Source organism: Amblyomma americanum, chromosome 8 (assembly GCF_052857255.1).
Source record: "Amblyomma americanum isolate KBUSLIRL-KWMA chromosome 8, ASM5285725v1, whole genome shotgun sequence".
Lineage (NCBI taxonomy): Eukaryota > Metazoa > Arthropoda > Arachnida > Ixodida > Ixodidae > Amblyomma > Amblyomma americanum.
In genome coordinates this window covers 88,643,864-88,671,328 of record NC_135504.1, presented here as the reverse complement: position 1 = coordinate 88,671,328, position 27,465 = coordinate 88,643,864, and the positions used below count along the sequence as shown (strand labels likewise).

Here is a 27,465-nt window from a genome sequence, read left to right as displayed (position 1 = left end):
ATGAGAGACGCCGTAGTGAAGGGCTCCCGGAATTTCGACCACCTGGCGTTCTTTAACGTGCACCGACATCGCACAGCACACGGGCCTCTAGAATTTCGCCTTCATCGAAATTCGACCGCCGCGGCCGGGATCGAACCCGCGTCTTTCGGGCCAGCAGCTGAGCGCCATAACCAGTCAGCCACCGCGGCGGCCCCTGTCAAAAATTTGAGTTGACACTTACTAGGTAATAGGATGAAGGAATCGTAATAAAACGCAAGCAGTAATCTACACGCTGTCGATTTCGTGAACACAAGAGTGCAACTGTCTCATTATGAAATAGGCCGAAATAATACGTTACATTGCGCTTGGTTTAATACTTCAGTCAGCTATTGAGGCCCCCTTAATATAGCCACTATATCAGGTACCGCCAATACAGGAATTGAAAGGACCCAGAGCACGGATGTCCTTTTACATTAACTGTTGTATGAGTAGCAGTTTACGGGAAAGAAGACGCTTCTCGGGCATTTTCTCACAGTGGAGAGTTTTAGTTCCACGTACGTACCGAGTTTACGTACGCAAACGTGAGAAGTCTACGCAGCATATGCGCATGTCGCTTCAAGCCCTTTATGTTGCACGTACGCGACAGACTCCGCACGTAGCCGCGCGTTTTTCCTAGCGCCATCTACTGAGAGATGCGGACACTGCTGTAGCCACTCTAAGACAAGACGAGTCAAAGCCAAGCCAGTCGAACTGCGTCGCAGCGCTGCTTCGTTAGGCTGAACAGCTGCGAAATCGCCTCTATATCTGAAAAACAAAAGCTATTTGTCGCTTGAAACTTTATGTGAGGGTAAGAATGGGCAAATCGAAGGCGAATACAACAGTTTAGAACACGATGTTGCGTCGAGGGATTAGCGATGAAGCTGTTATTAAATAACTGTGAAGAAAAAAACCAGATGCATGTAAAAAATAAGGACATTGCGTTTTCATCAACCGAAGTATGTAATTGAAATTCTCATTTCAGCCCTAGTCCAAGGGCTCCTTCCGAGGGTCGGGGAAGGCAGGCCCTCAGGCAGGCTGCCTTTGAGGCGAAGCGGTTGGTGCCGACGAGGCAGCGGTGTCTTCCGAATCTGGCCACCGAGACAGCCAGGCAACGGACGTGTTCCCCCGCGCCGTCGGCGAAGTACGGGTGCCTCAGCTCCCCCACAGCGCATGCCCGCACGTCGCCAGGGCGCAGAGGCTGGCACGGCGGCTCCGCGAGTGGCCGCCTCACGCATCGCTCGAGGCACGCGTCGAACGAGGGGAAGGTGCGGGCGTCGTTGGCCGGACACAAGCCCCGCGGATAGGGCCAGGCAGAGCAGGTGCGGCCCGTGAAATGCCAGAAGGTGGCATTCACGTCCTTGCTGCGAGAGTGCGTGTATTGTAGGAAAAGGCATTGTCAAGAAGTAAGTCTGAATGCTGACTAGGAGGCCTAGCCAAAAAAGATCCGAGTTTATTTTAAGCAATTTAAGCAAGTTGAAATCGCAGCCGATGATAATGTGAGTGCAGCATTCGCTATGTTCTCTAAGGAAGTCGTGCAGCGATTGCAACATGGATATGTCAGCGTTCGAGAGCCTGTAGACGGCAGCGATAAAACTACGTAGGCCGGAAACCCTCAGCACGAGCCAGACCACTTCCGCACTCGTATTATTGCGTACTAAAGTATAGTCCAGACCTTTTTTTATTACGACTGTAACGTCGCCTCCTCTTGGACAGTGGTAAATGCGAATAATTTCATGCGAATGTGTATAACGCAGTTATCAGGAATGCTTTTGTGAAGCCAAGTGTCAGTGATTACAGCAACGTCTGGATTGTACTTGTGAAGAAAACTTTCACATTCATCGGTCTTGCTTATGATATTCCGGGCGTTCAGATTAATCACAGAAAACAGGCCTATCGACAAACTGCTCTTTGGGGCGAAAGGTAATGTCTTCATAATCATCATTAGCCTGACTACACAGACTGAAGGGCAAAGGGCACTGCCATGTCTGTCCAATTTCCCGTTTCCTTTGCCAGCTACGGTCACCGTATCTCCGCAATCTTCTTAATATTGACACAGTGCATTCCGCATTTAAGGTGATGTCGTCGTCGTAGTTACGTCCTCCGTTGGGGATTCGACGGGGGCACGCGAGAGGCAATCGGCATCCGAGTGTTTCCGGCCGGACTTGTACGCCACGGTCATGTCGTATTCTTGGAGGCGCAGACTCCACCTGAATGATGGTACGTAACTACAGTAAAACGTTTTCCATAAAGGTAGGGTCGAAATTTCGACGTCGCCCACACGATCGCTAGACACTCTTTCTCAGTTGCTGAGTAGTTAGCTTCAGCGCGAGACAAAGAGCGGATGGCGTAGGCGATGACTCGCTCTCGACTGCTGTGGATTTGAACCAGAACGGCACCCAGGCCTACATTGCTTGCGTCAGTATGAAGCTCCGTATCTGCGTTTTCGTTGAAGTGAGCCAGAACTGGAGGTCCTTGCAGGTGGCGTTGAAGAGTTTCAAATGCTTGTGCTTGAGGGGCATCCCACGTGAAAGGCGTGTCTGTCCTTGTCAAAAGCGTCAGGGGCTCGGCGATTTGAGCGAAATATTTCACAAAGCGACGGTAGTAGGCACTTAATCCTAGAAAGTGGCGGACTTCCTTTTGGTCCTGCGGTGGAGGGAAATTGGCAATAGCTTTGGTTTTGTCCGGGTCCGGCCGAACTCCCTCGGAACTGACGACGTGACACAAGAACTTTAGCCCAGTGTAAGCAAAGCGGCATTTCTAATTTTTTAACGTTAGCCCAGAAGACTTTATGGCTTGCAGCACAACTTCAAGACGCCGAAGGTGCTCCTCGAACGTTGGCGCGAACACAACAACGTCATCAAGGTAGACGAGGCATGTCTGCCACTTCAGGTCTGCCAGAACTGTGTCCATCAGCCGTTGGAACGTCGCGGGTGCAGAGCACAAACCAAATGGCATTGCCTTAAACTCATAGAGCCCATCCGGAGTAATAAATGCGGTTTTTTCTCGGTCCCGTTCATCTACCTAGATTTGCCAATATCCTGATTTGAGGTCCATGGATGAGAAATATTTTGCATAGCAGAGGCGATCGAGAGCATCGTCGATTCGAGGAAGGGGATAAACATCTTTTTTAGTTACTTTGTTTAGGCGACGGTCGTCCACACAAAACCGCAGTGTACCATCTTTTTTCTTCACGAGGACGAGAGGTGCCGCCCAGGGACTACGAAAGGGCTGAATGACGTCGTCTCGAAGCATCTCCTTAACTTGACGGCTGATTGCGGCGCGTTCCGTGGAAGACACGCGGTAAGGTGACTGTCTGAGAGGGTGCACGGCGTCATCTGTAATTATCCGATGCTTGACCAAGTGTGTTCTGCCGACGCGGGAAGAAGTCGAGAAGGTATCGCCGTAGCGCTGGAGGAGCTTTTCTACTTGGCCTCTCTGCTGCGGCGAAAGTGCGGGGTTAATGTCGTACTGGAAGTCGGGAACACCGGTGTGAACTTCTGTTGACGACACCATGGCAAGACTGGGCGCTCGTCGAATGTCGGCGATACCATGAACGTGGGCCACAGTAGTCCCAAGGCTAAGATGTTGGTGCTCACTGCCAAAATTCGTAAGCAGGACTTCGGTTTCTCCGTTTTCGAGGTAAACGACCCCTCTGGCGACAGCAAGGCAGCGGTCGAAAAGCATAATTGGTTTGCTTTCGACGACACCTTCAAACTTTCCCAGCGTCTTCGCGCCGACAGAGACCACAACGCTCGAACGGGGTAGAATGGTGACGTCATCAAGGATGGAAAAAGCCGCGGGACGTTCGAAAGCACTGTGGATTGCGTTCTCGGTGGAGAACGTCACTGACTTCGATTTATGGTCAATGACCGCGTCATTTTCTGTCAAAAAATCCATTCCGAGGATTACGTCCCGGGAACACTAGTCGAGTACGACGAAGGTGGCCAGGTACGTGTCCTCTTCGATGGTTAATCGTGATGTGCACGTGCCAGCTGGGGTGATCAAATGACCCCCGGCAGTACGAAGCTGTGGGCCCGTCCAAGGTGTGGTCACCTTTTTCAGAGTCGCGGCAAAAGGTCCACTGATTACCGAGTAGTCGGCGCCGGTGTCCACAAGTGCGGTGACGTCGGTACCGTCGATTGAAATGTTCAGATCAGCAGTTGTAGTCGTAGGTGTACGGGAACGTCGCGGAGTCCGCTCACGGCTGCGGTGTGGCACCAGGCGGTTTTGTTGCGGCGAAGAATTGATGCGACGAGGCGTGTTATCGGTCTGGTGATCGTCGGTGCGTCGTATAAGCGGTCGGTCATGTTTGTGCAGCAGTGGAGGATCTTGGACATGTCGCAGGTGAGCAACCTTGCCCCCAAAGGTTGCCGCTTCTAGTTTTCCCGACGGGGACCAGGAGACCTTCCACGCGAAATGTCAGCGGAAAAACGTCGCGGAGATGAGAAACGACGTGGAGACGGCGACCAGGCATAGCAGTGTGGTGCTTCGGGTGTCGCGGCCAGATAATCGCTTATTTCTGGAGGCCAATGACCACGCTGCGGTCAGGGCGCATCGACACGATATCCCTGCAGACCCATACGTCGGTAACGACAGTTGCGGTAGAGGTGACCGGGCCCGCCGCAGTGATAGCACAGAGGGCGATAATCGGCGTTACGCCAGACGTCGCTCTTCCGAGGGAGAACCTGAGAAGGGTGAGGTGGGTTGGTTGGCGGTGAATGTGGCCAGGTGTATCCGGGCGACTTGGAGGCGGCGGTGGACGGCGAACGGGTGCGGCGTATGTCATCATCTGGGGTGTTGTGTTCGGGTGAAGAGGGGCTGGCGGCGTGAGCGCCTGTTGGACATCTTCACGAATAATGTGCGAAATGGAAGAAACTTGCGGCGACTCTGGGGCTGGAAAGAGCTTTTGAAGCTCTTCGCGTACGAAGGTCCGGATGGTTTCCCGAAGGATGTCGTGGCTAGAAGCATCGACACCGCTGGTAGACATCAGCGACGGTGGACGCTCGTACTGTCTGGATCTCATGTCGAGCATCTTTTCCATCGTAGTGGCTTCGGAAACAAATTCGGCGACCGTTTTGGGCGTGCTTCGATCTAACCCAGCGAAGATCTGCTCCTTGATGCCCCTCATAAGAAAACGCAGCTTCTTCTCTTTTGACATGTTGGGATCAGCCCGGCGGAAGAGCTTCGCCATGTCCTCGGAGTAAACGAGGACGGTCTCGTTTGGTAGTTGGACGCGTGTCTGGAGGAGCAGCTCGGAACGTTCTTTCCTGAGGACGGTGGTAAAAGCCTGCAAAAACTGAGTCTTGAAGGAGCCCCATGTTGTTATTGTGGCTTCTCGGTTCTCAAACCAAATACGAGCTGCACCCTCCAGTGAAAAAAACACGTGCTGCAGCTTCGAGTCGTCAGCCCACCTGTTGTATTGGGCTATGCGCTCGAACTTCTCGAGCCAGTCCTCCGGGTCCTCACCTGGGAAACCTTGAAAGGTGGGTGGTTCGCGTGGCTGCTGCAGCACGACAGACGGCAAAGGGATGGCATCCGGCATACTGACGAGGGTGTTTGTTTGTGGGCACTGATGGTCGCGCTGAGGTCAGTTTCCTGGCTGTCGGACGAGACTGCAGAGGCCCGAAGTCTGGTTGCAGTCCTTGCAGCTGCCGGCTACTTTGATGGGTGGGCGTAACTTCGACTCTCAAGGTGTCAAGTGGGCTGGAGTCCCGGCTTCTTGGAGGGGTCCTGAGCATGGGGTGCACTACCCAGCAAAGCTCCACCAAAATGTCACGCGTGAATGCGGTGATCACTGAACACAGGAACGCAGGATCCGACGAACGTCTGCACCAGAGCTCAAGATCGCTTCTTCTTCTTCTTCTCCTCAAGTAATATGGCACATACCCACGTGGGGGGGATTGGCCAAGGTATAGAGTAGAATGCCAATGAAGCATTTGCGCGGGGAAGGAAACGTCAGAAGACTGAATCAAGATAAAAAAAAAATAGAAAAATAAAGTGAATTCAAGAGGTATGAGTCATCCGGAATAGAATCAATCTAGCCTTTTTTGGACATGCGAAAGAATTTTGTATATAGCTAACAAGATAATCGATTAGTTGCACTTATGTAATCGTGAAGGTAGCCGCATACACTGCTTAACGGGAATCCCTTGGCGCTCGCACCGAACGACAGAAGAACTGTAAGAGACAGATGCAGTCCTAGTCTCGAAGGAGGAACCTCCAGATATTGCTTTCTCTGAACCGCGAACCGCCGGCAAGAGAGGAGAAAATGATCGATTGATTCAACTTGCCCACATGATACACAAAGGTTTGTCGCAGCGAACCCGCACCTGCATAAGTACAAGTTTAAGTGAGGGATTCTACATCGCAGGAGCGTCATGGACACTTCACAAAGCCTTGACTTACACCACCGGGTACATTAGGTGTTGAAAGTCCACGGTATTGAGCAACGGATCACTCAAAGTGGCTGAAATATGTTGGAACCGCTGGAAACGTGAAGCTGCTAACAGAATGAGGTGAGGGACGGGATATATTACAGGTGCGCTGAAAGCTGACCTTGCCACTAAATCAGCCACCTCGTTAAAATAGACGCCTGAATGCCCAGGTACCCAGACCAAACGGATCTCGCGCACTGTGCTCGGAACAAAAAACCTAAGTGAACGAGTCAAGAAAGATTTTTACGAATTTTGGAGAGAGACAATAACTGAAAGGCAGTCTGTAAGAATAAGAACCCGTGCGACATGTCTGGGAATTTTGAGAAGAGCCAAACCAATGGCCAAAAACTCTGCGAAGAGTATAGGAGTATTATCAGGGATACGAACGGAGTAGCTCCAAGCTAGATCCTGCGAATATATGCCAATCGCCGCCTTCTCACAGCTGCCGGAGGCATCAGTGGAGAGAACAGTATGATGTGGAAAATTCTTTATGTGTTCAGAAAGAAGGCCATTTAGGGCATGTGCGGGCATATGCTTCGCATGGGACGGGAAAATAAAGTCGTAATAGAAGACGGGATCAGCCTTCGTGTCAGCAACTCGTTGCAAGGAGATCAGATCAACCTGAAGCGGAGCTAACAGATTCTGCGTGAACCTAACTTGCGGAAGCTGATAACGTGGCCAGTGATTAGCCAAAAAAAGGTGTGGTTGGGATACAAAAATAAGAATACTAACGCCTGGGGCCGGGTCAAAAGACTTGAGGAAAGTACGCACTGTTAGAAATTGGAAGCGGGAATAAATGTTGGGGATACGGGCTTCCAGATAAAGGACAGCGTTGGAAGCTGATTTTGGGAGCCCGAGGCATAGCCGTAGGGCACGCCTTTCCAGTAAGGCTAATGGCTGCAGCTTGTAGTTCGCGCTACCAGAGAACAAGGGGCAACCAAATTCCAGAATCGGTCTCATATAAGCCTTATAGAGCAACAGTAGCGTGTCACGACGCATGCCAAACATTTTATTGCCAACTCGGGTCAAAAGGCCCAGTGCACGTTCCCCTTTAATAACATTATTCTTAATATGGTGTCGCCAGTTCAAATTTTGGTCATAAGTAACACCTAGGTATTTAACCGACTCCACCTGCGGAATTGGAGTGGAGCGGTAGGCTAGCGAGATGTACATAGGAGCGTCGGGTGGAAATACCATCACGCCACATTTGCTGACATTAAGTGATAAATTGATTTGGTCCAACCAGACTTCAAGAGCATTCAGATATGCCTGCAAACACCCGTAGAGCACATGAATATCCTTTGCTGATGCGAAAAAAGCTATATCATCTGCGTATACATAAACTGTAACGTTAGGATGAATGGGGATGTCCCGAACTAATATGTTGAAAAGCAGCGGAGAAAGAACAGAGCCTTGCGGCACACCTCTTGATTGACCATAGGTATTAGAACAAAAAGATCCGTGTGTAGAGAAGAAAAATCTATCTTTTAGAAATTCACAAATCCAGGCGTAGAGGTAATGCGGTGGTTGTAGTTGAGCAAGATTGTTAATGAGGACTGTGTGCTCCACGCTGTCATAGGCCTTCGCAACGTCAAGCGTCACCAAGGCCGAAACTTCTCTCTGGCGCATTGAGAGTCGTATTCGGCTCTCGAGATCCACATATGCGGACCATATGGAACAACCGCGACGAAAGCCAATCTGTGCGGGGCTGAGGCCGTTAATATGATGAACATGCTTTGTGAGGCGACTGTGTACTACTCTTTCTATTAGCTTTACTAAATTTGAGGTTAAAGCAATCGGCCGAATATTGTCTAATTGAAATCCATTGTCTGCATTTTTTAAAAGTAAAATTATTTTCGCAATTTTCCAACTGTGAGGAATCCAAGAGATTTCCAATGACGCATTTACAATATCTAGAAGGTGAGTTGGAAAGTCGTGCGCTAAAATCTTTAACATGCGCACAGTAATCCCGTCAGATCCCGGAGCAGCAGAGTGCATCGAGGAAGCAATTTGCAGGAGCTCCGACACGTCGACCTCAGGATAGTCCGAGCTGGGGGTGAGAGTGTGCAAAGATTCTGCTTTCTGTACCTGGAAACGTAAGGCCAGCCCCTGCGCGATGCGTTCAAGGTTTTGCTTAGCCTCCTGCGGAGAGATTACCATTGACCTTATGCGATTGGAGGCCGGAGAGCTGTTATTCTGCGCCATGAATCTATAGAGAGCCTTCTTATTCTGGGGTTTTGAGAGATACGTGTTTAAATTTTGATTATAATCCTCCTTTGCCTTTTTAACAGTTCTTTTGAAACATGCAGAGAAGAACTTATAATTTATCCAATTAGCTGGGCTCTGATTATAGGAAAGGCTTTTCCAGGCTGCTTTTCTACGACGATAAGCTTTCTCATACTCCTCCGTCCACCAAGGAGACGGCTGTCTGGCAGGAGCAGTAGTGCACACCGAGAATACAGAGCTCTCAGCAGCATCTTGCAGAAAGGTAATTGTCCGCTGAGCTCTTTGTGCTCGACCTGAGCTAACTATGAAGGGGAGTGAGGCAGATATCAATTTTTTGTACATAATGTGGTTTACAAATTTCATGGTTGCACCACCTTTTCTGATAGGCGAGGATATAATAGAAAAGGTTATTGGAAAGTGGTCACTAGATGTACCTGAGTCTTCAGTTGACCATGCAGATACGCCAACCCCACGAGATGCTAATGTTAAATCTATGATTGAACGGGATCCTCCTCGCATAAAGGTTACTGCTCCGGAATTACAGCAGCGCACTGCATTCATTGACATCCAGGACCACAGAAGCTGGCCGCAGGAGTCAGCGCGACTATCCCAGACACTCTGGTGCGAATTAAAATCTGCGATGACTGTTCTGTTTGCTCCGCTCAGTAAGGTATCCAAACAGTCTGTCCTGTGAACACCGATTGGGAAGTAGACGTTAGCAATAGTGACTTTGGCGCACTGTGGAAGGGAGATTTCAACCGCCAACAACTCACAGTCAGGGCGCATAACTGTGCGAGATTGATGCCCGGTGACATATTTTCGTAGAGGTCATAGTTATTAACCCACCACCCCTGCCATTAACGCGATCTACCCTGAAAACACGAAATTTTTTAAATGTGAATGATTTAAGTGGAGAGAGCCACGTTTCTTGTAAAATCACAATATCTGGATTATGTTTATGAAGAAGTAATTCAAGATCCGGTAAAGAAGAAAGTACGCAGCGACAATTCCACTGCATAACTTTTAGACCCGCCATGATTATCGACTGGTTAAAGAGGCATCAACAGCCTCCTTCAGCACATCAGTCTGGGGAATTAATTTGGGGGGTCCTTTCTTTGCTTTGACTTGCGGAACAGCTGACTTCGAGGGTGAGGAAGAAGCTCGACGCTTCTGGGAAGTGGTGAGCATTTCAACGTCCATGCTACAAGTATCTACGTGAGCGACACTGTCAGGAGCGCTGTTGGCTGGCGGTACTTGGGGCACGGTAGGAGGCGACATGGAATGACTCTTACTAGCAGCACTTGGGAGTGATGCTGGCGTAGCCGCTGAAACATGTGATTCAGTAGGCAGAGATTGGCCAGCAACAAGTTGAGATAGAGCCTCGGTGAAACTGCCCAGCATTCGCTCGACCACCACAGAAAGAGCCTGTTCTACTGAGGACACTATTGAAGTAGTCAAACTTGACGGTATATCAGCAACAGAGCTTCGCGCACGGCTGGCATATGTAGTATCCCTCCGATCCAGAAGTGCATAAGCATCTGCTCTCGAACATCGTTTCGCTTGAATTATATCGAGCAGGCTTTGTTCGTCGGCTCGTTTCGAGCAGTTGACATCATCAGCTGAGTGGTTGCCCTTGCATAGGCAAGACTGGGGCTGATCAGAGGCGCAGCTGTCATCTGAATGCCCTTCTCCACAAACACGGCAGCGGGTCGCCGACTTAAACGCTTTACCACTGTGACCGAAACGCCAGCAGTTGTTGCACTGAAGAGGACGGGGCTGCAGAGGGTCCACACGATACACTATCGGCCAAACCTTGAGTTCAGAAGGACAGGAGGAACCAGCAAACGTAGTGATAACTGACTCTGTCCCAACACGCACACCATTGAATTCTCTACTGCACCGGTAGACAGAAAGAACCCCCACACCTGCATCCTGAAACTCCTCCAGTATATCCTGCGGGGAAGATGCTGGGTCCACGCCACGAACATGCGAGCTGTTCCGGGATGAAGGCTTTAACCGCTAATGACTGAAAAATTTTGCACTGGAGCAGGTCTGTGACACAATCAATGTCAGCGGACCTGCAAACAATGCCTCTCCGGCCGAACGGTCGCACCTCAGAGATCTGGAGGTAGTGGGTAGTGAGAGATCTTAGCTCCTACTGAAGGACCTTGGAGCTTTTCATCTTGATCGTTCCCTCACCGATCGGCACGAGAGCCACAGGGATGATGTCAATTCCATTCTTACGAAAATTTTCTAGCGGCAAGCTTTGGGTGGGCAAGCTGGCAAACCAGGTTGCCGACCCTCCACCCGGGGAGGTCAGCGACATACCTGAGCCAAACGCACCCTCAAATGCACATTAACCTGGCCTACAGACCTAATCTGAGACCTGGCCAAATCCCCCACGCAGAACGGCCTCACCAGAGATGACAACGTAGGCACCACCAGGACACCATAGTTGAGCTCGAAGCCAAGCACCAGCAAGAACACGTCAGCACCGTCCAACACCCGGGAGTCTTCGCTTCAAGATCGCTGACACCTCCGCTTCCTCTTCTTCGAGACGGCGCGTGCTTCAGGTCAGCGCTAAGCGAAAATGCGGAATGCACTGTGTGATGATGTTCTTTTTTTTCCGGGGGCCCGTGACACAGTGCATTCCGCATTTTCGCTTAGCGCTGACCTGAAGCACGCGCCGTCTCGAAGAGGAAGCGGAGGTGTCAGCGATCTTGAGCTGTGGTGCAGACGTTCGTCGGATCCTGCGTTCCTGTGTTCAGTGATCACCGCATTCACGCGTGACAATATCATTCGCCTACCTAATTTTCTTCCACCCAATGCTACGCTTGCCTTCCCTTGGACTCCACTCCGTTACTCTTAAAGACCAGCAATGTAGTTGTGCATTCGATTTCAATGTTAAAACCTCTGTTTGGGACTGCGTTAGCTGGGCTTTTTTGATAGTGAGCTGCCTTCTATAACAGTTGCTTCTGCTACGCGTCTGCTTTACATCGAAGTACTTAAAAACAGTGTGAGCGGATAGAACATCAGGCTAGGCATCCAGACAAGCAGCCTCGACTGCGTCAAAATCCTTATCTAGGGGCTGCATTTCCTCTGAGCTGTCCATTGTACCCGTTTACCTTAGTCACAGTACAAGTTACGGGCATGGTAAGATGGTAATGCATAAGACAGTGGGGACAATTCCTAATATATACAGACATAAATGAAAACGATGAAAAAAAGGAAAAAAAAGATGCAGCTAGACCACAATCGAACATTGAAAGTAGCACTGACAAGGGGGAGGAAGGAAGAAGTGACAGTGCGAAGCGATATTCATGCATGCAAATTAAAAGTTTTATTCTACGCGAAAAAAGCAATCACAACATATATACGCCACCATTGTGGACGAAAGCCTCTTTGAACGGGAAAGAGTTCCTTAACTCATTGTTTTACATATTGTAAGATTTAGTTACAACATTCAGTAAACCTGATGTTCTTGCTTTTGTCAAAAGCGTTCCCCATTGGTTTTTACGGCTGTCTTGACTGATTTGATGGCAGTGATGGAAACACTACAAAAGAAAGATTTTGCAACACATCGGGAGAATGGACCATTACCTTGAATATTTCCTAAACACTACCTTACAGTTTTCTAATATTCTATCTTTATGTCCAAGAATGTTGGAGATGATCAAGAACCAATGCATAAAAAAGAACACATATTATTAAAACACAAAAATTAAAATAATTGTTGAAATTATAGGCAAAATACGTTGCATTGTAATAGCAACGCGGTTCAGGCATGTAAAAAACCTGTTAAAAACAATGCTTGTGATAATAATCAAAATAAAATAAGGAATAAAACAGTTAGAGACAAGGATTATCTACTAATTCACATTATATAGTTCCCTTAAAATTGGGAAAGTTTCGTTGACGCTGGTTAATCACAGGTACTGGCAAACGACTATTGTGCGCGGAATGAATGACTTAAAGAAGAACACAGGAGCAGAATGCAATGTGTCTAACTTAAAGCAGCATCAGCGTGGGAAAACGATTCCCTATGGTTGAAAGAAAGGAGGTAAAGTTAATCGAACTGTGCTCTACTCCAAACTTTCTAGAATTCCCTAGTGCTGAGTGTCCACTGAGGCATATCTTGGAATGCCGCAGAATACTTTGCTTGTTCGTAGTGGCAGGACAAATGATGTTGACCCTCATAGCTTCATCAAAGGTTTACAAGTTGTTGATAGTTGGGGGGAGAAAGGGGCTTCAGGGCAATCGATCAGGCTGCCGTGTATGTCTATAGCCTAAATTTCTGGCCATCCACAGTGTAATTACGAAAGTTCTTTCAGTTTCCAGCACTTAGGCGAAATCCCAGTAAATAAATACCATGGAAGCAGAGTTCACTCAGCCTCCATTATTGAAAACAGAGGTTAGGTGAACGGATATAAATGCTAACATAAGTTTAGATTGGTCATCGGCATGAGCACTGTCACAGCTGAAAAAGCAAAAGGAATGAATTCTACCGATCCGTTCTTTTTAGGCGCCTAGAACAGTTACTTACACGAGTTAGGGAAGAATATCCTATTCGCTACGGTAAGAACCCGCCTATCAACCAGCCTTCAGAAGCATTAGCAGACAGTAAATTTTATTTTCAAGCGTCCACTTTTAGCTGTCGACGATTAAAGTGTCCTCTTGAGTGCAGACGTGATTTTGGGTCACGCTTGCTGTGTAGTGATGTTCTCTGGCCTTTGGTTTTGCTTCTGAGGGCTCGCCTGTTCCTTTCGTCATGACGACGTATTTCCATTATATGCATAGTGCAAAAAAGTTCAGCCGCGAAACAGCGCCTATTTTTTGTGTTTCTGTAAGTGCGTCGCCTTCCGTCCACGCTGCTCTTCGTCATGATTCGAAATAGTCGGATGGGACACAAGCTCCGCCTCAAGGGTATGACGCGATCGCATAATGGTTGATGCCCATATATGGTTACTCTCGACTTAACATTCGTAGATTGCTGGCAGTCCTCCGGTTAATCGGTGCGCCTCCCCTGCGATGGCAGGTGCTGCCCCCGGTGGGGCTTATGCGACCGAGGTTGCTCTTCCCAGCGACCTCTCGTGACCAATCATTAATTTAACTGCCAACTGCCACGGTGCGCAGTGCGCTCACAAACCGGTGGGCGAACGGGTGGGCATGTTCTGATGACGTCACTATGTTATGTGACTCAGGTGGCCCACCTTCCTCTTAGGTTGGTTCACTGGGAATTTTTCGTGGATTTCTTGCTCACGGTCAAGGACGCCGGATTCTCTGCGATACGAAATCTTCAAAGCTATCGCGTTAATAGCCTACTGCGTTTGCCCAATAACAGTGTCTAGAAATTCTGATTACATAGCGTGCGTTAACAGGTTGTTCGTCCGGGGCACAGATTTGTTTTTGGCTTTGCAGACAAACAAAACTCACCTATTCAACACCGTCAGAGACAGGTAGGAGCGAAAAAAACCTTGACACACATAATAAAGCACATGTATAACTCGTGACTGGCGTTTCTTAAGAGACAGGGTAATTGGGCATTCCACATATCACTTGTCAAGCAAATAAGCCATCGCACGCCGGCACTTAAGAACAAAAAACGGAGTGTCTGTAATGTAAACACAAGCACTAAGGCTTCCGACTGTCAGCTTAACCTGCAAACTAGGGCTGCTTTTCTAATGCGTGTGAATTAAGGCTGCACAAGTTTTTAAAAAGCATTTTCTGAGATCGTTTGCGCATCAGAGGTAGCTGCCCCATAGTTAGTTATCCGAAAAAATGTGAAGTCAGTAACCAGGGCGGTTCAGTACTTTGTACCAACCTGCAGAAGGCACTGAGTACAAAAGAATGGAAGTCGAGTGCTGCTAAACTTCTGTTCCCAGCGGTTATTACTGCCCAGCTGCAAGTTGAGCACGTGACTCACCTTCCGCACTGGGCGAATACCGGTGTGTCGAAGCACTTCTCTTCGGGCGTGAAGCTGTGCACGCAGGTCTGGGCGCATTCGGCCTTGGAAGCGAAGCGGTTGGGGCTCTGGTTGCAGAGCTGCGCGCTGTCCTGCGCCGTCTGCACGCATGTGCCGGTGTCGCGGTCGTAGTGGAACTGCGTCGGTGCCCGGGCGCAGTAGGTGGAGAAGACGCCGTCGCACATGTGGCGCCCCTGGACAGAGCGAGCTAAAGAGTTTGCTCACGAGGACTGGCCTTGTCAGGAATGGGTCGCGTTCCCTGACAACACGGAGCACATGCGATAGAGCGCTGATATCCGGCGTTCCAAGAATAACCGCGGCCTAAAGTTGCGAGTTTTTTCGGTCAACTGTGCTAATGTCCGAAGCACCGATCAGCTAACCTAGTTACCACACGCGGTAACGGCATTTCTTCGACCTACCCTAGATTGTTCATTTCGTACGTGCAAAATATTCTGCACTGTTCGGCTAGCTCCGAGAGCATTCCCGGTCAGGAACATTACGTTTACATAGAAAGTTTTAAGTAGTACCCCAAGTATCCCAACTGTGCGGCGATGGCTTAATTGCTCCGCGACGATTGTTCGGCATACAGTGACCTGCGTATGACATCGCAACAACGCGCCACTCTGAGTGGTCCGAACAGATACGTTGTGAATGACAGCACAGAGGCACTGTGACCGGACACTAAGACAAATAAGAGCTAAACAATACCCACCTCAGAAAAAGCCTATCCCTGAGTGTTCTGTTACGCAGGTGTAGCGTTCATTGATTCTATTTTTAATGAAGTTTATCGTGTCGTAAACGGCAGCAGATGACGGCTGTAGCCAAAACGCCATTTGGGCTCCATGCGTGTTGTATGCAATTTTTATAATATTTAAGTCACCATTTTATGCTAAATATTCTACCTATGTATTCTCAGACAGGAAGCAAACATTTCTTTGTGATTTGTTACTGACTTGCCAACATGTTATCCTGCCAGGAATGCCAACGTAAAAGAGTGAGGTTGATTTACACTAACGTTTCCTTTGCGACAGCCTGCAGTTAAAGCAAAATTCTTTACACAGATGACACTTCAAAAACTCCAAATATCCGTTTTTAATCCTCATGGAAAGAAGATAGACATTTTCTTAGCCTCATTGTCATCGCTCAGAACGAGAGCCTGTTCAGCCTGACAGACCACTGACTGCGATTTAACGCTGCTATACTTTTGACCCAAACGTTTGGCTAAACTCCTGTTACTCCCATACTACTCTTGTTTCAGTTTTGCTCACCTTACGAAACCGTATTGCGTAAGTGCTCAACGTATTCTGATACATGAAGAGTGTTTTTGCTTACTAGGGTGGATACCATGTATTGTCGATGCATCACCTACCTATGCCGTACAAGCGTGGTTTTAAACTGCATTAAGCGGATCGTAATCGGAGAATGGTGCAGGGCCATAATTTTTTTATGTTTTCTACGGAGAAACCGATGCGTCCTGAAGGATCTCCGGCACACATTTCCGGGAAGTGCGCCTTGACGCTATTGCCTCAATTAAAGTATAAATATGATGGAGTAAAAGCAAATTAGCTATGTCTGTTATTTTGCGCAAAACAATATCCACACCTGACCGCATTGCGTTAACAGTATTTTAAACCTGTGGACGAATTACGCAATACTCTCAGTCTGAAGACCGACTCAAAACAGTCTCTAATTAGGACCAGCTTCTATTCGTTGGCCCTGACCGTGGTCACGGCCGACCAGTAGTAGCGGGGCATCTAGACTGCTTCGAGACTGTCTGCAGATTGTGAGCGTTCTGTAATTCCGCTCCTAAAGTTCACTCGCAATTCCTGTCTAAACTGTAATGGACACTGCTTCTCCGAGGCTGCTGTGCTTTCGATAAGCAGACCGTTACCTCGCTCTCGCCGCCGCTGTTGACGCTGGCGTTGGGCGGCCGCTTCCCGAACGCGAAGACGTCTTCCACCGTCGGAGACCAGGCAGCCAAGGGAGCTCCGAAGGTGGCCGGTGCTTCGGGATCGCTATCGAGAGGCCCCACTTTAGGTAGGAGTCTCGAAGCGGACTTTGAAGAATTGGCTGGCGCCGTCACCGGCGCGTCCGCATGGACTCCTTCCGGCGAGTTCACGTAGGGCGCATTCTGATGAAAGAGAAGATGGAGGTATTATATTCTTAACTAAGGCTTTCTTATTCCGCTCAAGACGTGCACAGTGGGATGGGAGACGACTACTTATGTATGCAAACACAAAATGCAATATGCAGTATAATACTGAACAGAAGTTTAATCGAATTACTCTTGAAATTTTATCTGTGTATTTTGTATGGACATTAGATGAGGTTACCACCTATAATATTTTTTATTACAGACATATTACAACACTTTCCTGCAAGCTGATCCTTCAGTCTTAGCAGCTAAGGACTCGGACACACAGGAAGTATATAGGGGAAAAAATACACGCAGGCATAAATGTCTCCACTCAAAAGATGATGTTGCTTTAACAAAGGGTCACAACACTACACACAATATTACTCAAAGATCGGAACCTGTGCGACCCAGTACGCACTTGCACTTGCATCCTGTCATCTTCCGTGTTATATTCGTCCGCCGCTGAGCCTACCACGACGTGGGAGACCCCCAGGGCGACGGCGACCACTGCGATCGTGGCCGCGAGTGCCGTCACCGCCAGGCAAAGTGCTGGGCGCCAGGACACCGCTTCGGCAACGCTGGATGAGCTGTCCTCGCTGCTCGCCACAGACCCTGTCAGGAGGGACCGGCTGCTCGACGCGAAGGGCACAGGCCGCGGCAGTCCGGCTGGGAGACAGACGAAAGGCCGCGCGTTTCTGGAGGCCTCGCCTCCAGCTGACACGTGGTGAAGGCGCTTGTCGATTTGACCAGACGCTGAAAAATGATAATCAAGTGCGCGGGCGGGACATGTAGAGTACCGTTTAACGTGGTTTAAGGTGATGACTTCAAGGTTGCCCTACTTGAATTAAACTCCTCTGATATGGTTTATTTTCTCAGGATGGCTGCTACAGATTCTTGCGCTTAATATGCTGAATCACTTCCTTTTGCTTCAAAGTCATGGCTGTGGCAGAGAAAGTGACATCACGCCAGGAAACATTTGTTGTTACGCTGCAACCGCAATAATCGTGACAATGGGACAGACCGTGCTAGACTTTACTGCCAAAGAGATACAACGGCACCTCCGGTAGTCCAGTGCAGTGGACTCGAAGGTAAGTTGACGCGGCAGGAGCCAACAGAGTCGGCTGTGGATAACCCTTACATAATTTATGGACGAGGCGCACTCAGCAGACGCACGATGTGGTTTATTGCAGGCCAGTGACAACGGCCTATCTTTTGCATTATAGACATTTTCTGGTTGACTGGGAAGATGTAAAACTTGTCTGTGGTTTAGCTAGCTCTGTTTAAACCAAGCCGAATTACGAAAGCTTCGTTTCCTCGGCACGTCGTCTACGCAGCGCCTCATTCCGACGCTCTCGAGAATTCAAAGCGGTCTCTTCCGCAGTTGAAGAGTCACTAAAGGAGGTTTCACTTCTTCTAGCCGCATCTGCGTTACGACGCTTCTCGAGTCTTGCGGCGCGTTCTTCTGGCGTCTCTTGAGCGCGTTGTCTCTTGCTGGCTTCGTTCTGTCGTTGTTGCGTCTCTTTCGCGCTCTCCATAACGACTACAATATGCACGCCGTTTAGCTAAACGTTGTTCCCACTCTTCATCCGTTGCTTCCGCACGCCGCCGCTTCTTTAGCTGCAGCACATCGTTGCAGCTTCACCTTATACACATCATCCGACATACCGTGGAGGATTCGCTGGGACGACTGCGACAAGCCGAGTTGGGGGGCCGCTTTTCCACAGCTGGCATGACGTCACGTAGAGCGAGCGCCTCCCTCCCGGCAGCGGCGCGTGAAGGATTCGCTGGGATGATCGAGACGAGCCGAGTTGGGGGGAAGGGGGCGCTTTTCCACAGCTGGCATGACGTCACGTACAGCGAGCGCCTCCCCCACGGCAGCGGCGCGCAGCTGCAGCATGGAGGATTCGCTGGGACGATCGCGACGACCCGAGTTGGGGCCCCGCTTTTCCACAGCTGGTATGACGTCACACATAGGTCACGCTAAAGGTCAATGGTGGATTCTCCGGGACGACGGCCAAGAGCGGAAACCTCGAGCAGTATTGCTTCCGCAATAAAAACTTTTCAGAAAAAATGAAGGAAGAGAAGGCCGACAAGTATGTACCACGATAGTTTTTTAGCGGCTATAACCTCTGTGCCGAGCCAGTGAGGATTTAGTTCGACCAAAAGGTGATGATTGCTTCATATTTAGCAGCATTAATTCTTGTCTTAAAAATATTTGCCTTCCTTACGCGTTGTCGCATTATCGATCTTCAAATTCCAAGGAAGACTACGACAGAAGAGTCCTCAAAGAACACCTAGCAGGAAGCGCGGATAACTGTCCCGCTCTCGTCTACATCCATTTACTCTCTCCCCATGCTCCGGTGATTAGCTGACGACCGTCCCTATACCAGGTGTTTCAGCAAAGCCGATGACTAATTCTTAAAAAAATGTTTTTTGAGGTAGATAGAAGCATTTTGCGGCTTACTAATACCAGTGTTGGCTGACGCCAGAAAACAGACGAATCATGTTTACTAGTAAAGTGAGTAATTAAATTCAAATAGTAAATTTTTACCTATTGCCGTCAGGTACCTGATTCCAATAACAGATCTGTAGCCAGCCTTTAGTAATAGCCAGATCAATGTTTAAGATTGCGAAAACGCGACTACCCTCGGCACTGTGGCTCGACAAAATCTGGCTATTTCAACTTAGTTATGTGCACTGGAGGGGTTGCTCTGCCTGCATGCTTTTCCAAAGCGCGTGTATTTTCGCATGATAAAGCCAAAATTACTCGAGCCATAGCGGCGAGGGTAGTCGCGTTTTCGAAATTGTAAAACTGATATGGCTATTACTAACAGCCGGCTACAAGTATAATTGCAATCAAGTGCCTATAGCTAAAAGAAAAACATTAAATATTATGATTTTGTGAATCTCTTCACTGGTATTAGTGTGCTACAAAAAGCTTCTATTTACCTCGAAAACCCTGTTTTTACATATTAGTGACCGGCCTCTATGAAACACCAGGTATATTTCCAGCCACCGTCTTCCTGGCGCCTGTTTCAGAAAGGAATGTCCTTCTCTAAAACGATATATTGTCACGTGGCTCGCATGGTGCATGGACACAAGCGTGGACGGGAGACGGTAGGCTGGCGTTGAACTCACACTGTTTACTCAGCCAACTCCTGCCCGCTGACGCAAACAACGCGGCGGGACCAGAAGCAGCAATTGCTCAAGGCGGTGGTTTAAGAGCATAATGGCTGCCTTTCTTAAGCACGCTAAATTTATATATGGCAAACAACTCTCGCGATACTTATTACACCCGCAACGACCTGAAACATCGTTGAACATGACGCGTGCAATCACTGTGGTTCCCGAACGGAACCTTGGCTCGCTTAGCCAACAATGATAAAACGGACTGCTGCCGTCTTCCTGTAAGTACTTGGGTATTACTGTAACGAAAAAGCTAACATGGCGATCTCATATCATGAACATCGCTAACGAGGCTAATAACACCCTTGGATTCATACGGCGCAATCTACGATTTGCTACCTCATACTTCAAATCATTAGCATGCATAACTTTTGCCCGCCTTAAAGAATACGCATCAGCATTATGGGATCCTCACCAGTCTAACCTCTCTTTAATCTTATAAAAATATACAAAATCGTGCTATCGGCTTTATTTATTCTCATTATTCATACTACACTAGCGTGTCTGCTTTAAAACGCGACGAAATATTTCTCGACTGTGCCTTTTTCATATGTTTTATCATTCATCTTTAGGAGAATCCGTCATATCACCTGCTTATCGCCTCTCAAGTTGTATTAGTCACCATAAGGCCGCCTACGCCCCCACCGCAAAAACTACGGCTAATTCTTGATCTTTTATCGCACGCCATCCTGGGAATGGAATGGTCTACCACAGGACGCCGTGCATAATATCAACGCCATCCATTTTAAGAACACTATCAAGACCATTGTTTTTTAACTGCCATGCCCATCCCTCATGTAATGACCCATACCAGGGGCCTTTGAGGTAATAAATAAAAAATAACAAATAACACATAGATAATCAAGCAACGCTTCGCTGAAATATGCTGCATGGTGTGCTTTACTGAAGATAAGGAAATTCCACTGTAATCGTGACAAAATTAAGCTTGGCAGGAGTCCCTTAACTTTAATTTGTTTATTTCCTCATACACCATGTTTTGGAAGACAAGGGGTAAGGCTTACAGACGGTGGGGTTATAATTCAAATTAGTTAATAAACAATTCGTTTCCATGACGAAAGCTGAGTTCTTGCTTTGACTATGAAGGCTGATAGCCAAATAATAGCTGTGGATTAGTGGGAGGGTCGTTGCAGGTCTGTTGCTGCTCGGATAAATATAGAGTATAACAAAGAGCCTTTGTGGTGTGCAGCGGGCGGTAGTGTTGTCAAATTTATGTCCATAGAAATGCGCCCTCCCTCCACCCGACCTGGATTATATCCCGCGCACGTAGGCTTACGACACCAACACGGAAGGTAATTATTTTTAAATTGGTTTTAGGGGAAAGGAAATGGCGCAGTATCTCTCTCATATATCGTTGGACACCTGAACCGCGCCGTAAGGTAAGCGATAAAGGAGGGCGTGAAAGAAGAAAGAGGTGCCGTAGTGGAGGGCTCCAGAATAATTTCGACCACCTGGGGATATTTAACGTGCGCTGACATCGCACAGTACACGGGGCGGGGCGCCTTAGCAGTTTGCCTCCATAAAAACGAAGCCGCCGCAGTCGGGATCGAACCCGGGAGGTAATAGAAGCTGTAATCAAACACAAGACGGAAATTCAGGATCTGTGGCAACGGCTTGGCAATTCAGACTGTACTTTCAGAGAAGAAATACTGCTACTGGTGCTTGTATGAGGTGTGTAGGAATAGCGTCGTTCTTTACTGCTCTGCTTGTGCTGAATAAGGCACTATATTAGTGCCGCAGCGGTGGCTGTGGAGTTATGGCGCTCGGCTGCTGATCCGAAAGAAGATGCGGGTTCGATCCCGACCGGGGCGGTAGAATTCCGATGGAGGCGAAATTCTAGAGGCTCGTGTACTCTGCGATGTCACGGCGTCGCTTAGATATGGCTTGAGTCGCTTTAGGACGTTAAACTCCATAAACCAGCTGTAATAGTACTGCATCTTTGTATATATATATATATATATATATATATATATATATATATATATATATATATATATATATATATATATATATATATATATATATATATATATATATATATATACTTATGAAGGGAGCCAACAAACGTAATTTTTTTTAATGGGTTGTGCTTATCATTGGGATAATATTACTTAGATTAGTAAATCGCTTAAAGAAAATTACTTATAAAGCAGCAGAAAAAACAACCATGCCGCCGGTGGGATCCGAACCCACGACTTCTGAATATCGCGTCCGGTGCTCTTACCAACTGAGCTACGGCGAAGGCTGTCCAGTCTGCTGCTCTCGTGGGTATTTATGTTTATTTGGTGTACGCGAACCTTGAGAGTGTTCACCAGCGCCACCCTCGACCAGAGCGGCGGACGTAGCACGTCCTGTACTACCGCGAGTGTGACGTGGAATGTCATCTAACGGCGAGGGCGGAAACTGTGCGAGAGCCCTCTTAAGCAACCTGTGGCATCAAGACTGCCAGAACCGAGAGCCTCGTTAAGCTATTAGCAGACAAGGTAAAATAAATGAGGGGCCCGTTTCACAAACTTATGAAGGAAACCAACAGTCACCGAAACCAAGGTGCATTGGGGAACGTTATTATTTTTTTAATGCGTTGTGCTTATCAGTGGGATATTATAGTACTTAGATTAATAAATCGCTTAAAGAAAAAATTACTTATAACGCAGCAGAAAAAACAACCATGCCGCCGGTGGGATCCGAACCCACGACCTCCGAATATCGCGTCCGGTGCTCTTACCAACTGCGATACGGCGATATATATATATATATATATATATATATATATATATATATATATATATATATATATATATATATATATATATATAATTCAGGGAAAAAGGGAAAAAGACTTCTTGGCACGGTCAATAGTAGTGAATAAACAGAGACCAACGTTTGAAACAATGTATTTGACGTTCCAGCCGTGGAACGGCCTTCATCAGAATAACAGAATAGGAACAGAGGACACAGAATATGATGGAGGGTGCAAAAAAAATTACAAACATATAAAGCACAGATTAAAAACGTATCACACACGTGACTAGAACGCGAATGTGGGTCACAATAGCTGAACGGGAGGGCTACGTTGCGAAATTTAGTGCGTTAACAATCTTAGCTACAGAATGCGATGACAGATGATTAAACGTGTCATGCCTAGAGTGCAAAGATGAGGAACCAGAATTATTGGACAGCAAAAACTTAAGAAGCCAGAAGTTGCACACTCTAAAAACACTAAAAAATACGGTAACTAAAAAACACAGGTCACGATAAAGCAGCATAAACGGTAACATTATCAGCTTTTATTACATCCTGACAAAGTAACTCATGACGCTATCTGCCTGTTGTGTCCGAGCAGAAGAAAAGATTAAATAACAAGCATACCCGTGCGGTGACGTAAAAAGATGAACGTAGCAAAATTTTAGCTATATGATGGAGCAGCAAGTTAAATATACAGGTGCAATGAAACGCAAACGCGGGGTGTGGTATACATGGAGAAAAAGCACGAACAGAATAGCCATTAACATCGGTGGATATCAGGGTGTTTGAACTGGTAGGGTGCTTAATTTCCCCGTGCTTTCGTTCAAACCAGAAGATACTGTATTAAACTTATAGATCAGGAAATACTATCTAATTTCTCGGTCGTGATTAGATTTCAATGCAGATTCCAGAATAGTAGCTGTAATGTGATCAAATGAATGACCTGGGAGCTGAACATGTCTTGATAGGGGCAGGTTTGGGAGGGACTTAACATGGGCTCTGTGGTTATTGAAGCGTAATCTAAAGGGGGTTTCTGTCTGGCCTACATACTGAAGGTTACATATGGTACACTGGAGTAGGTAAATGACGTTCGCACTATCGCAGGTGAAGTCACCCTGAATTTTTAAATGAAAGGCAGAACCCGTACTGCTAACGCTCTGATACGTAGTCATATGCGGACAAACTTTACTGGAGCTCCTGTTGCAAGGGTGGCAGCCTATGGGTTTCGGAGCACTAGTTTTTGAAGAAGTTAGTATGTCCCGTAGATTTCTCGATCTTCTATAAAAAGCCCTTGTTGGCTCTACGAATATTTCCTTCAGGCGAACACTTTGCATGAGAATATTATAGTGCTTTTTTAAGATTGCCGAAACATTTGGTGCGTATGCAGGATGCGTGAGGACAAGGTTGGTATTCGAGTGGGAATTATCTGGTTTTTCTTTAGCGAGTAGAATCCTTCGGGATTGTGTATCTGCGCGCTCTATGGCGTCATCGATCACCTGAGGGCGGTAATTTTGCTTTAATGAGCGCGCTACGAAGTGTGGCACAGTTGCTTTTAAAGTCAGATTGTTTCGAGCAGGTACGTTTGAACCGAAGTGTTTGACTTTAGGGGATGCTGGTTTTAATATGTTTGACATGTTTACTATCAAAGTGCAAATATTGCTGGCGGTCAGTAGGTTTTCGGTACACCGTTGTAGTCAATCTGTCTTCGTGAAGCGAAACACTGACGTCAAGAAAATTCACTTTACATCTAGAGTATGTATGGGAAAATGATATAGAATGATGCAGGTTGTTGAAATCGGCTATAAATGAAAGCAGTTCGTCTTCGCCATGGGGCCAAATAAGAAATATGTCATCAATGTAACGCCTCTAGTAAAATGGTACTAATGACCGGCTTTTCAAAAATTCGGTTTCCTACAAACCCATGTATACCACACCCCGCGTTTGCGTTTCATCGCACCTGTATGTTTAACTTGCTGCTCCATCATATAGCTAAAATTTAGCTACGTTCCTTTTTTTCATCACCGCACGGGTATGCTTGTTATTCTTTTTTTGTGCTCGGACAGAACAGGCAGATAGTTTCGTGAGTTATTTTGTCAGGATATAATAAAAGCTAATATTGTTACCTTTATGCTGCTTTATCGTGACCTGTGTTTTTTAGTGACCGCATTTTTAGTGTTTTTAGAGTGTGCTACTTCTGGCTTCTTAAGTTTTTGCTGTCCAGTAATTCTGGTTTCTCATCTTTGCACTGTAGGCATGACAGGTTTAATCATCTGTCATCGCATTCTGTAGATAACATTGTTAACGCACTAAATTACGCAACGTAGCCCTCCCGTTCAGCCATTGTGACCGACATTCGCGTTCTAGTCACGTGTGTGATACGTTTTTAATCTTCTGTGTATTATATGTTTGTACTTCGTACCACACTTATATATATATATATACATACATACCCCACTTCATATATATGTATATGTATGCGCAGCGGTAGCGGCGCAGCCAGGCGCGTGCCCCTGAGACATCCGGTAAGTGAGTGTACGTCTACGCTAATAAATCTCCGGTATGCTAACAGTGTCTAATGTAGAATGCGAATAGCAAGAGACCGAGGGGAGTTGCTCCTGACAGAATCGGTGTAATTTGTAGACGGTTACTGGAGTGGTCAACGACGGTGATCTGAGAGCGATGCCTAAGAAACGGATAGCAAAGAGGTCTATTTCTAAACTGCAGGTTACCCTTTTTGTTATTAACAGATTTTCCCCATTTTACTATTTACTCTTTTCTTAATGTGCGGTTCCTCTTTTCAGGCGTTCAAAAATAGCACACAGGGCATTTTTCGTAAGCCATCTAGGCGCAAATTGTCCTTGCGTGCTCAATACGTGAATGGCAGCGCAACCTTTGTGAAAGGCTCCGTTGATGTTCGTGAAAGAGCGGCCAGTAAATCCTGTCTTCGCCTCAATTAGAGGGAGCAGTGCTCTGACCAAGTCTACTGCTCACCAAGACTGGTAGTTCTGTGTAATGCTGCCGTGTCGAAGAGTGCCATGTCGCGACGAATGTATTTTACTTAGAGATGTCATGGCCGGGTCCTTTCTCTGTCAGCACTCTAACGTTAGGCGACATAAGAACTTTACGTAAATGGCTCTTGTTTTTTGACTTTGTGAAAAATAAAAAACTGAGCAAAGTCCAGCAATTTACGACAAAAATTTTGAAAATTGCAAAATTGTAAGATCTTTTATGGCAACATTGAAAGTGATTGTCCATTCTTATGGTATGTAGCAAAATCGAACAGTTAAGACTGCCATAAAAAAACAAAACAATGGGGAACACTTTTGACGATAGCAAAAACGTGAATAGAAAAAAATTCAAGACTGCTGGCGGGTGATCTGCAGAAATATTTATTGTTTTAGTGAAATCTTACATTATATGAAAAAAATGCGTTCATAAACGGTGTCCCGCTCAAAAAATTGGTCACTATCAGTAGGATGAGCGCAAATGTGTTCTTATTTTTGAACATGTGGTGTGAATTTGATGGTGCAAGAGGTGATGTCCTGCTGTTAACGCTGGGTCTCCTGCAATATGTTTACTCTCGAAGCAACCCCTCGTCACCCGCTGGCTTCGTCAACGAATGCTAAAACACTTTTATGCAAATGCTTACTTTCTAGCTCTTTTGGAAGATGCTAGAGGCTAGTATGACCCCCATAATTAACAGTTCACAAGTACCTATAGAACAACTGCCGCCAGACAACAGTAAGAGGGCAGCAGTACCATGCAAGTCCAGTTTATTGGACATCCGTTTTAATCTTGAGTACACTGTGGAACATTTTAAGAAACTATTAGGAACATATTGCTGGGAATGGTCTAATCTTCCGATATGTATCAAAATATTGCTTATAAGGTTCGTCCTGCAATCCCACCGAGTTGTTAAGGCTGCCATAGAAAATATAAGGGGTGCGTTTTTGACAAAAAAAGAGAAAACTACATGCTTCCCGGGGAAGGCTCTGCGGATGCAATTACTGCTATGGTGCAATCTTACGATACGCGAAAAATTTGCGTTCCTAAGGAACTTGCCATTGACAAAAACGTGTGCCGAAAATTTATGGGTATGAGCTAAAATATGCATAGCAAAAGTAGACAAACTGCCGCAGAGTGCAATTTAAAGTTGAACCAAACATGGCTGAAGCCCCCAATGCTGTTGATTAGAGCGCGATGGAGAAGCACGTTTTCCATAGAAAGGCGAGATTCCCTTAATATTCCTTTGACAATCTTACCATTCTGGATGTACATCGGGTATCGACAGTCCAGGCGGCACGGGCGGCGGTGGTCATCCCAGTCGCTGCTCCTCGAGGCACGGCTTGGGCGAGGAACCTCCGTGCGCGCTGGTCGGCGGGTGGAGACATGGCGTAGCCAGGAGGACATAATCTCGGCGGTGTCCTCTGACAGCGAGGTGCGGGAAGAGGCAGCGGGTGCAAAGCGGGCCATGGCTGCCGCAGATTCTTCCTCCAGTGTGTCTCCGCTCCTTTTTCCTCTTCTATGCCTACGTTCTGCTCGCGGACGCCGTCTTTGTCAACCATGAGCCCTGTGTAGACAGCCGGTGGCAGATCTCCTGCACATCCGTGCGCCGCATAGATCAGCGCGAAAAACCAACGTTAGCCCCTTTAATGGACTCTCTGCAAACAACGCCGTTGTGGGAGAATCTTAAGGAGTATAGGCAGAAAATTTATACGTGCACCTTTTCTTCTTTTAAA

General features: G+C 47.2%; 1 protein-coding gene across 1 annotated transcript; it reads right to left on the bottom strand.

Moving 5' to 3' along the window:
* Positions 1-991: 991 nt before the first annotated feature.
* LOC144102592 (uncharacterized) lies at positions 992-27,199 on the bottom strand. Its single transcript, XM_077635820.1, has 5 exons — positions 26,989-27,199; positions 17,196-17,530; positions 16,532-16,771; positions 14,602-14,834; positions 992-1,379 (listed from the first exon to the last, which is right to left on the bottom strand). The coding sequence occupies exons 1-5, from the start codon at positions 27,197-27,199 to the stop codon at positions 992-994; spliced, it is 1,407 nt and encodes a 468-aa protein (XP_077491946.1).
* Positions 27,200-27,465: the final 266 nt, after the last annotated feature.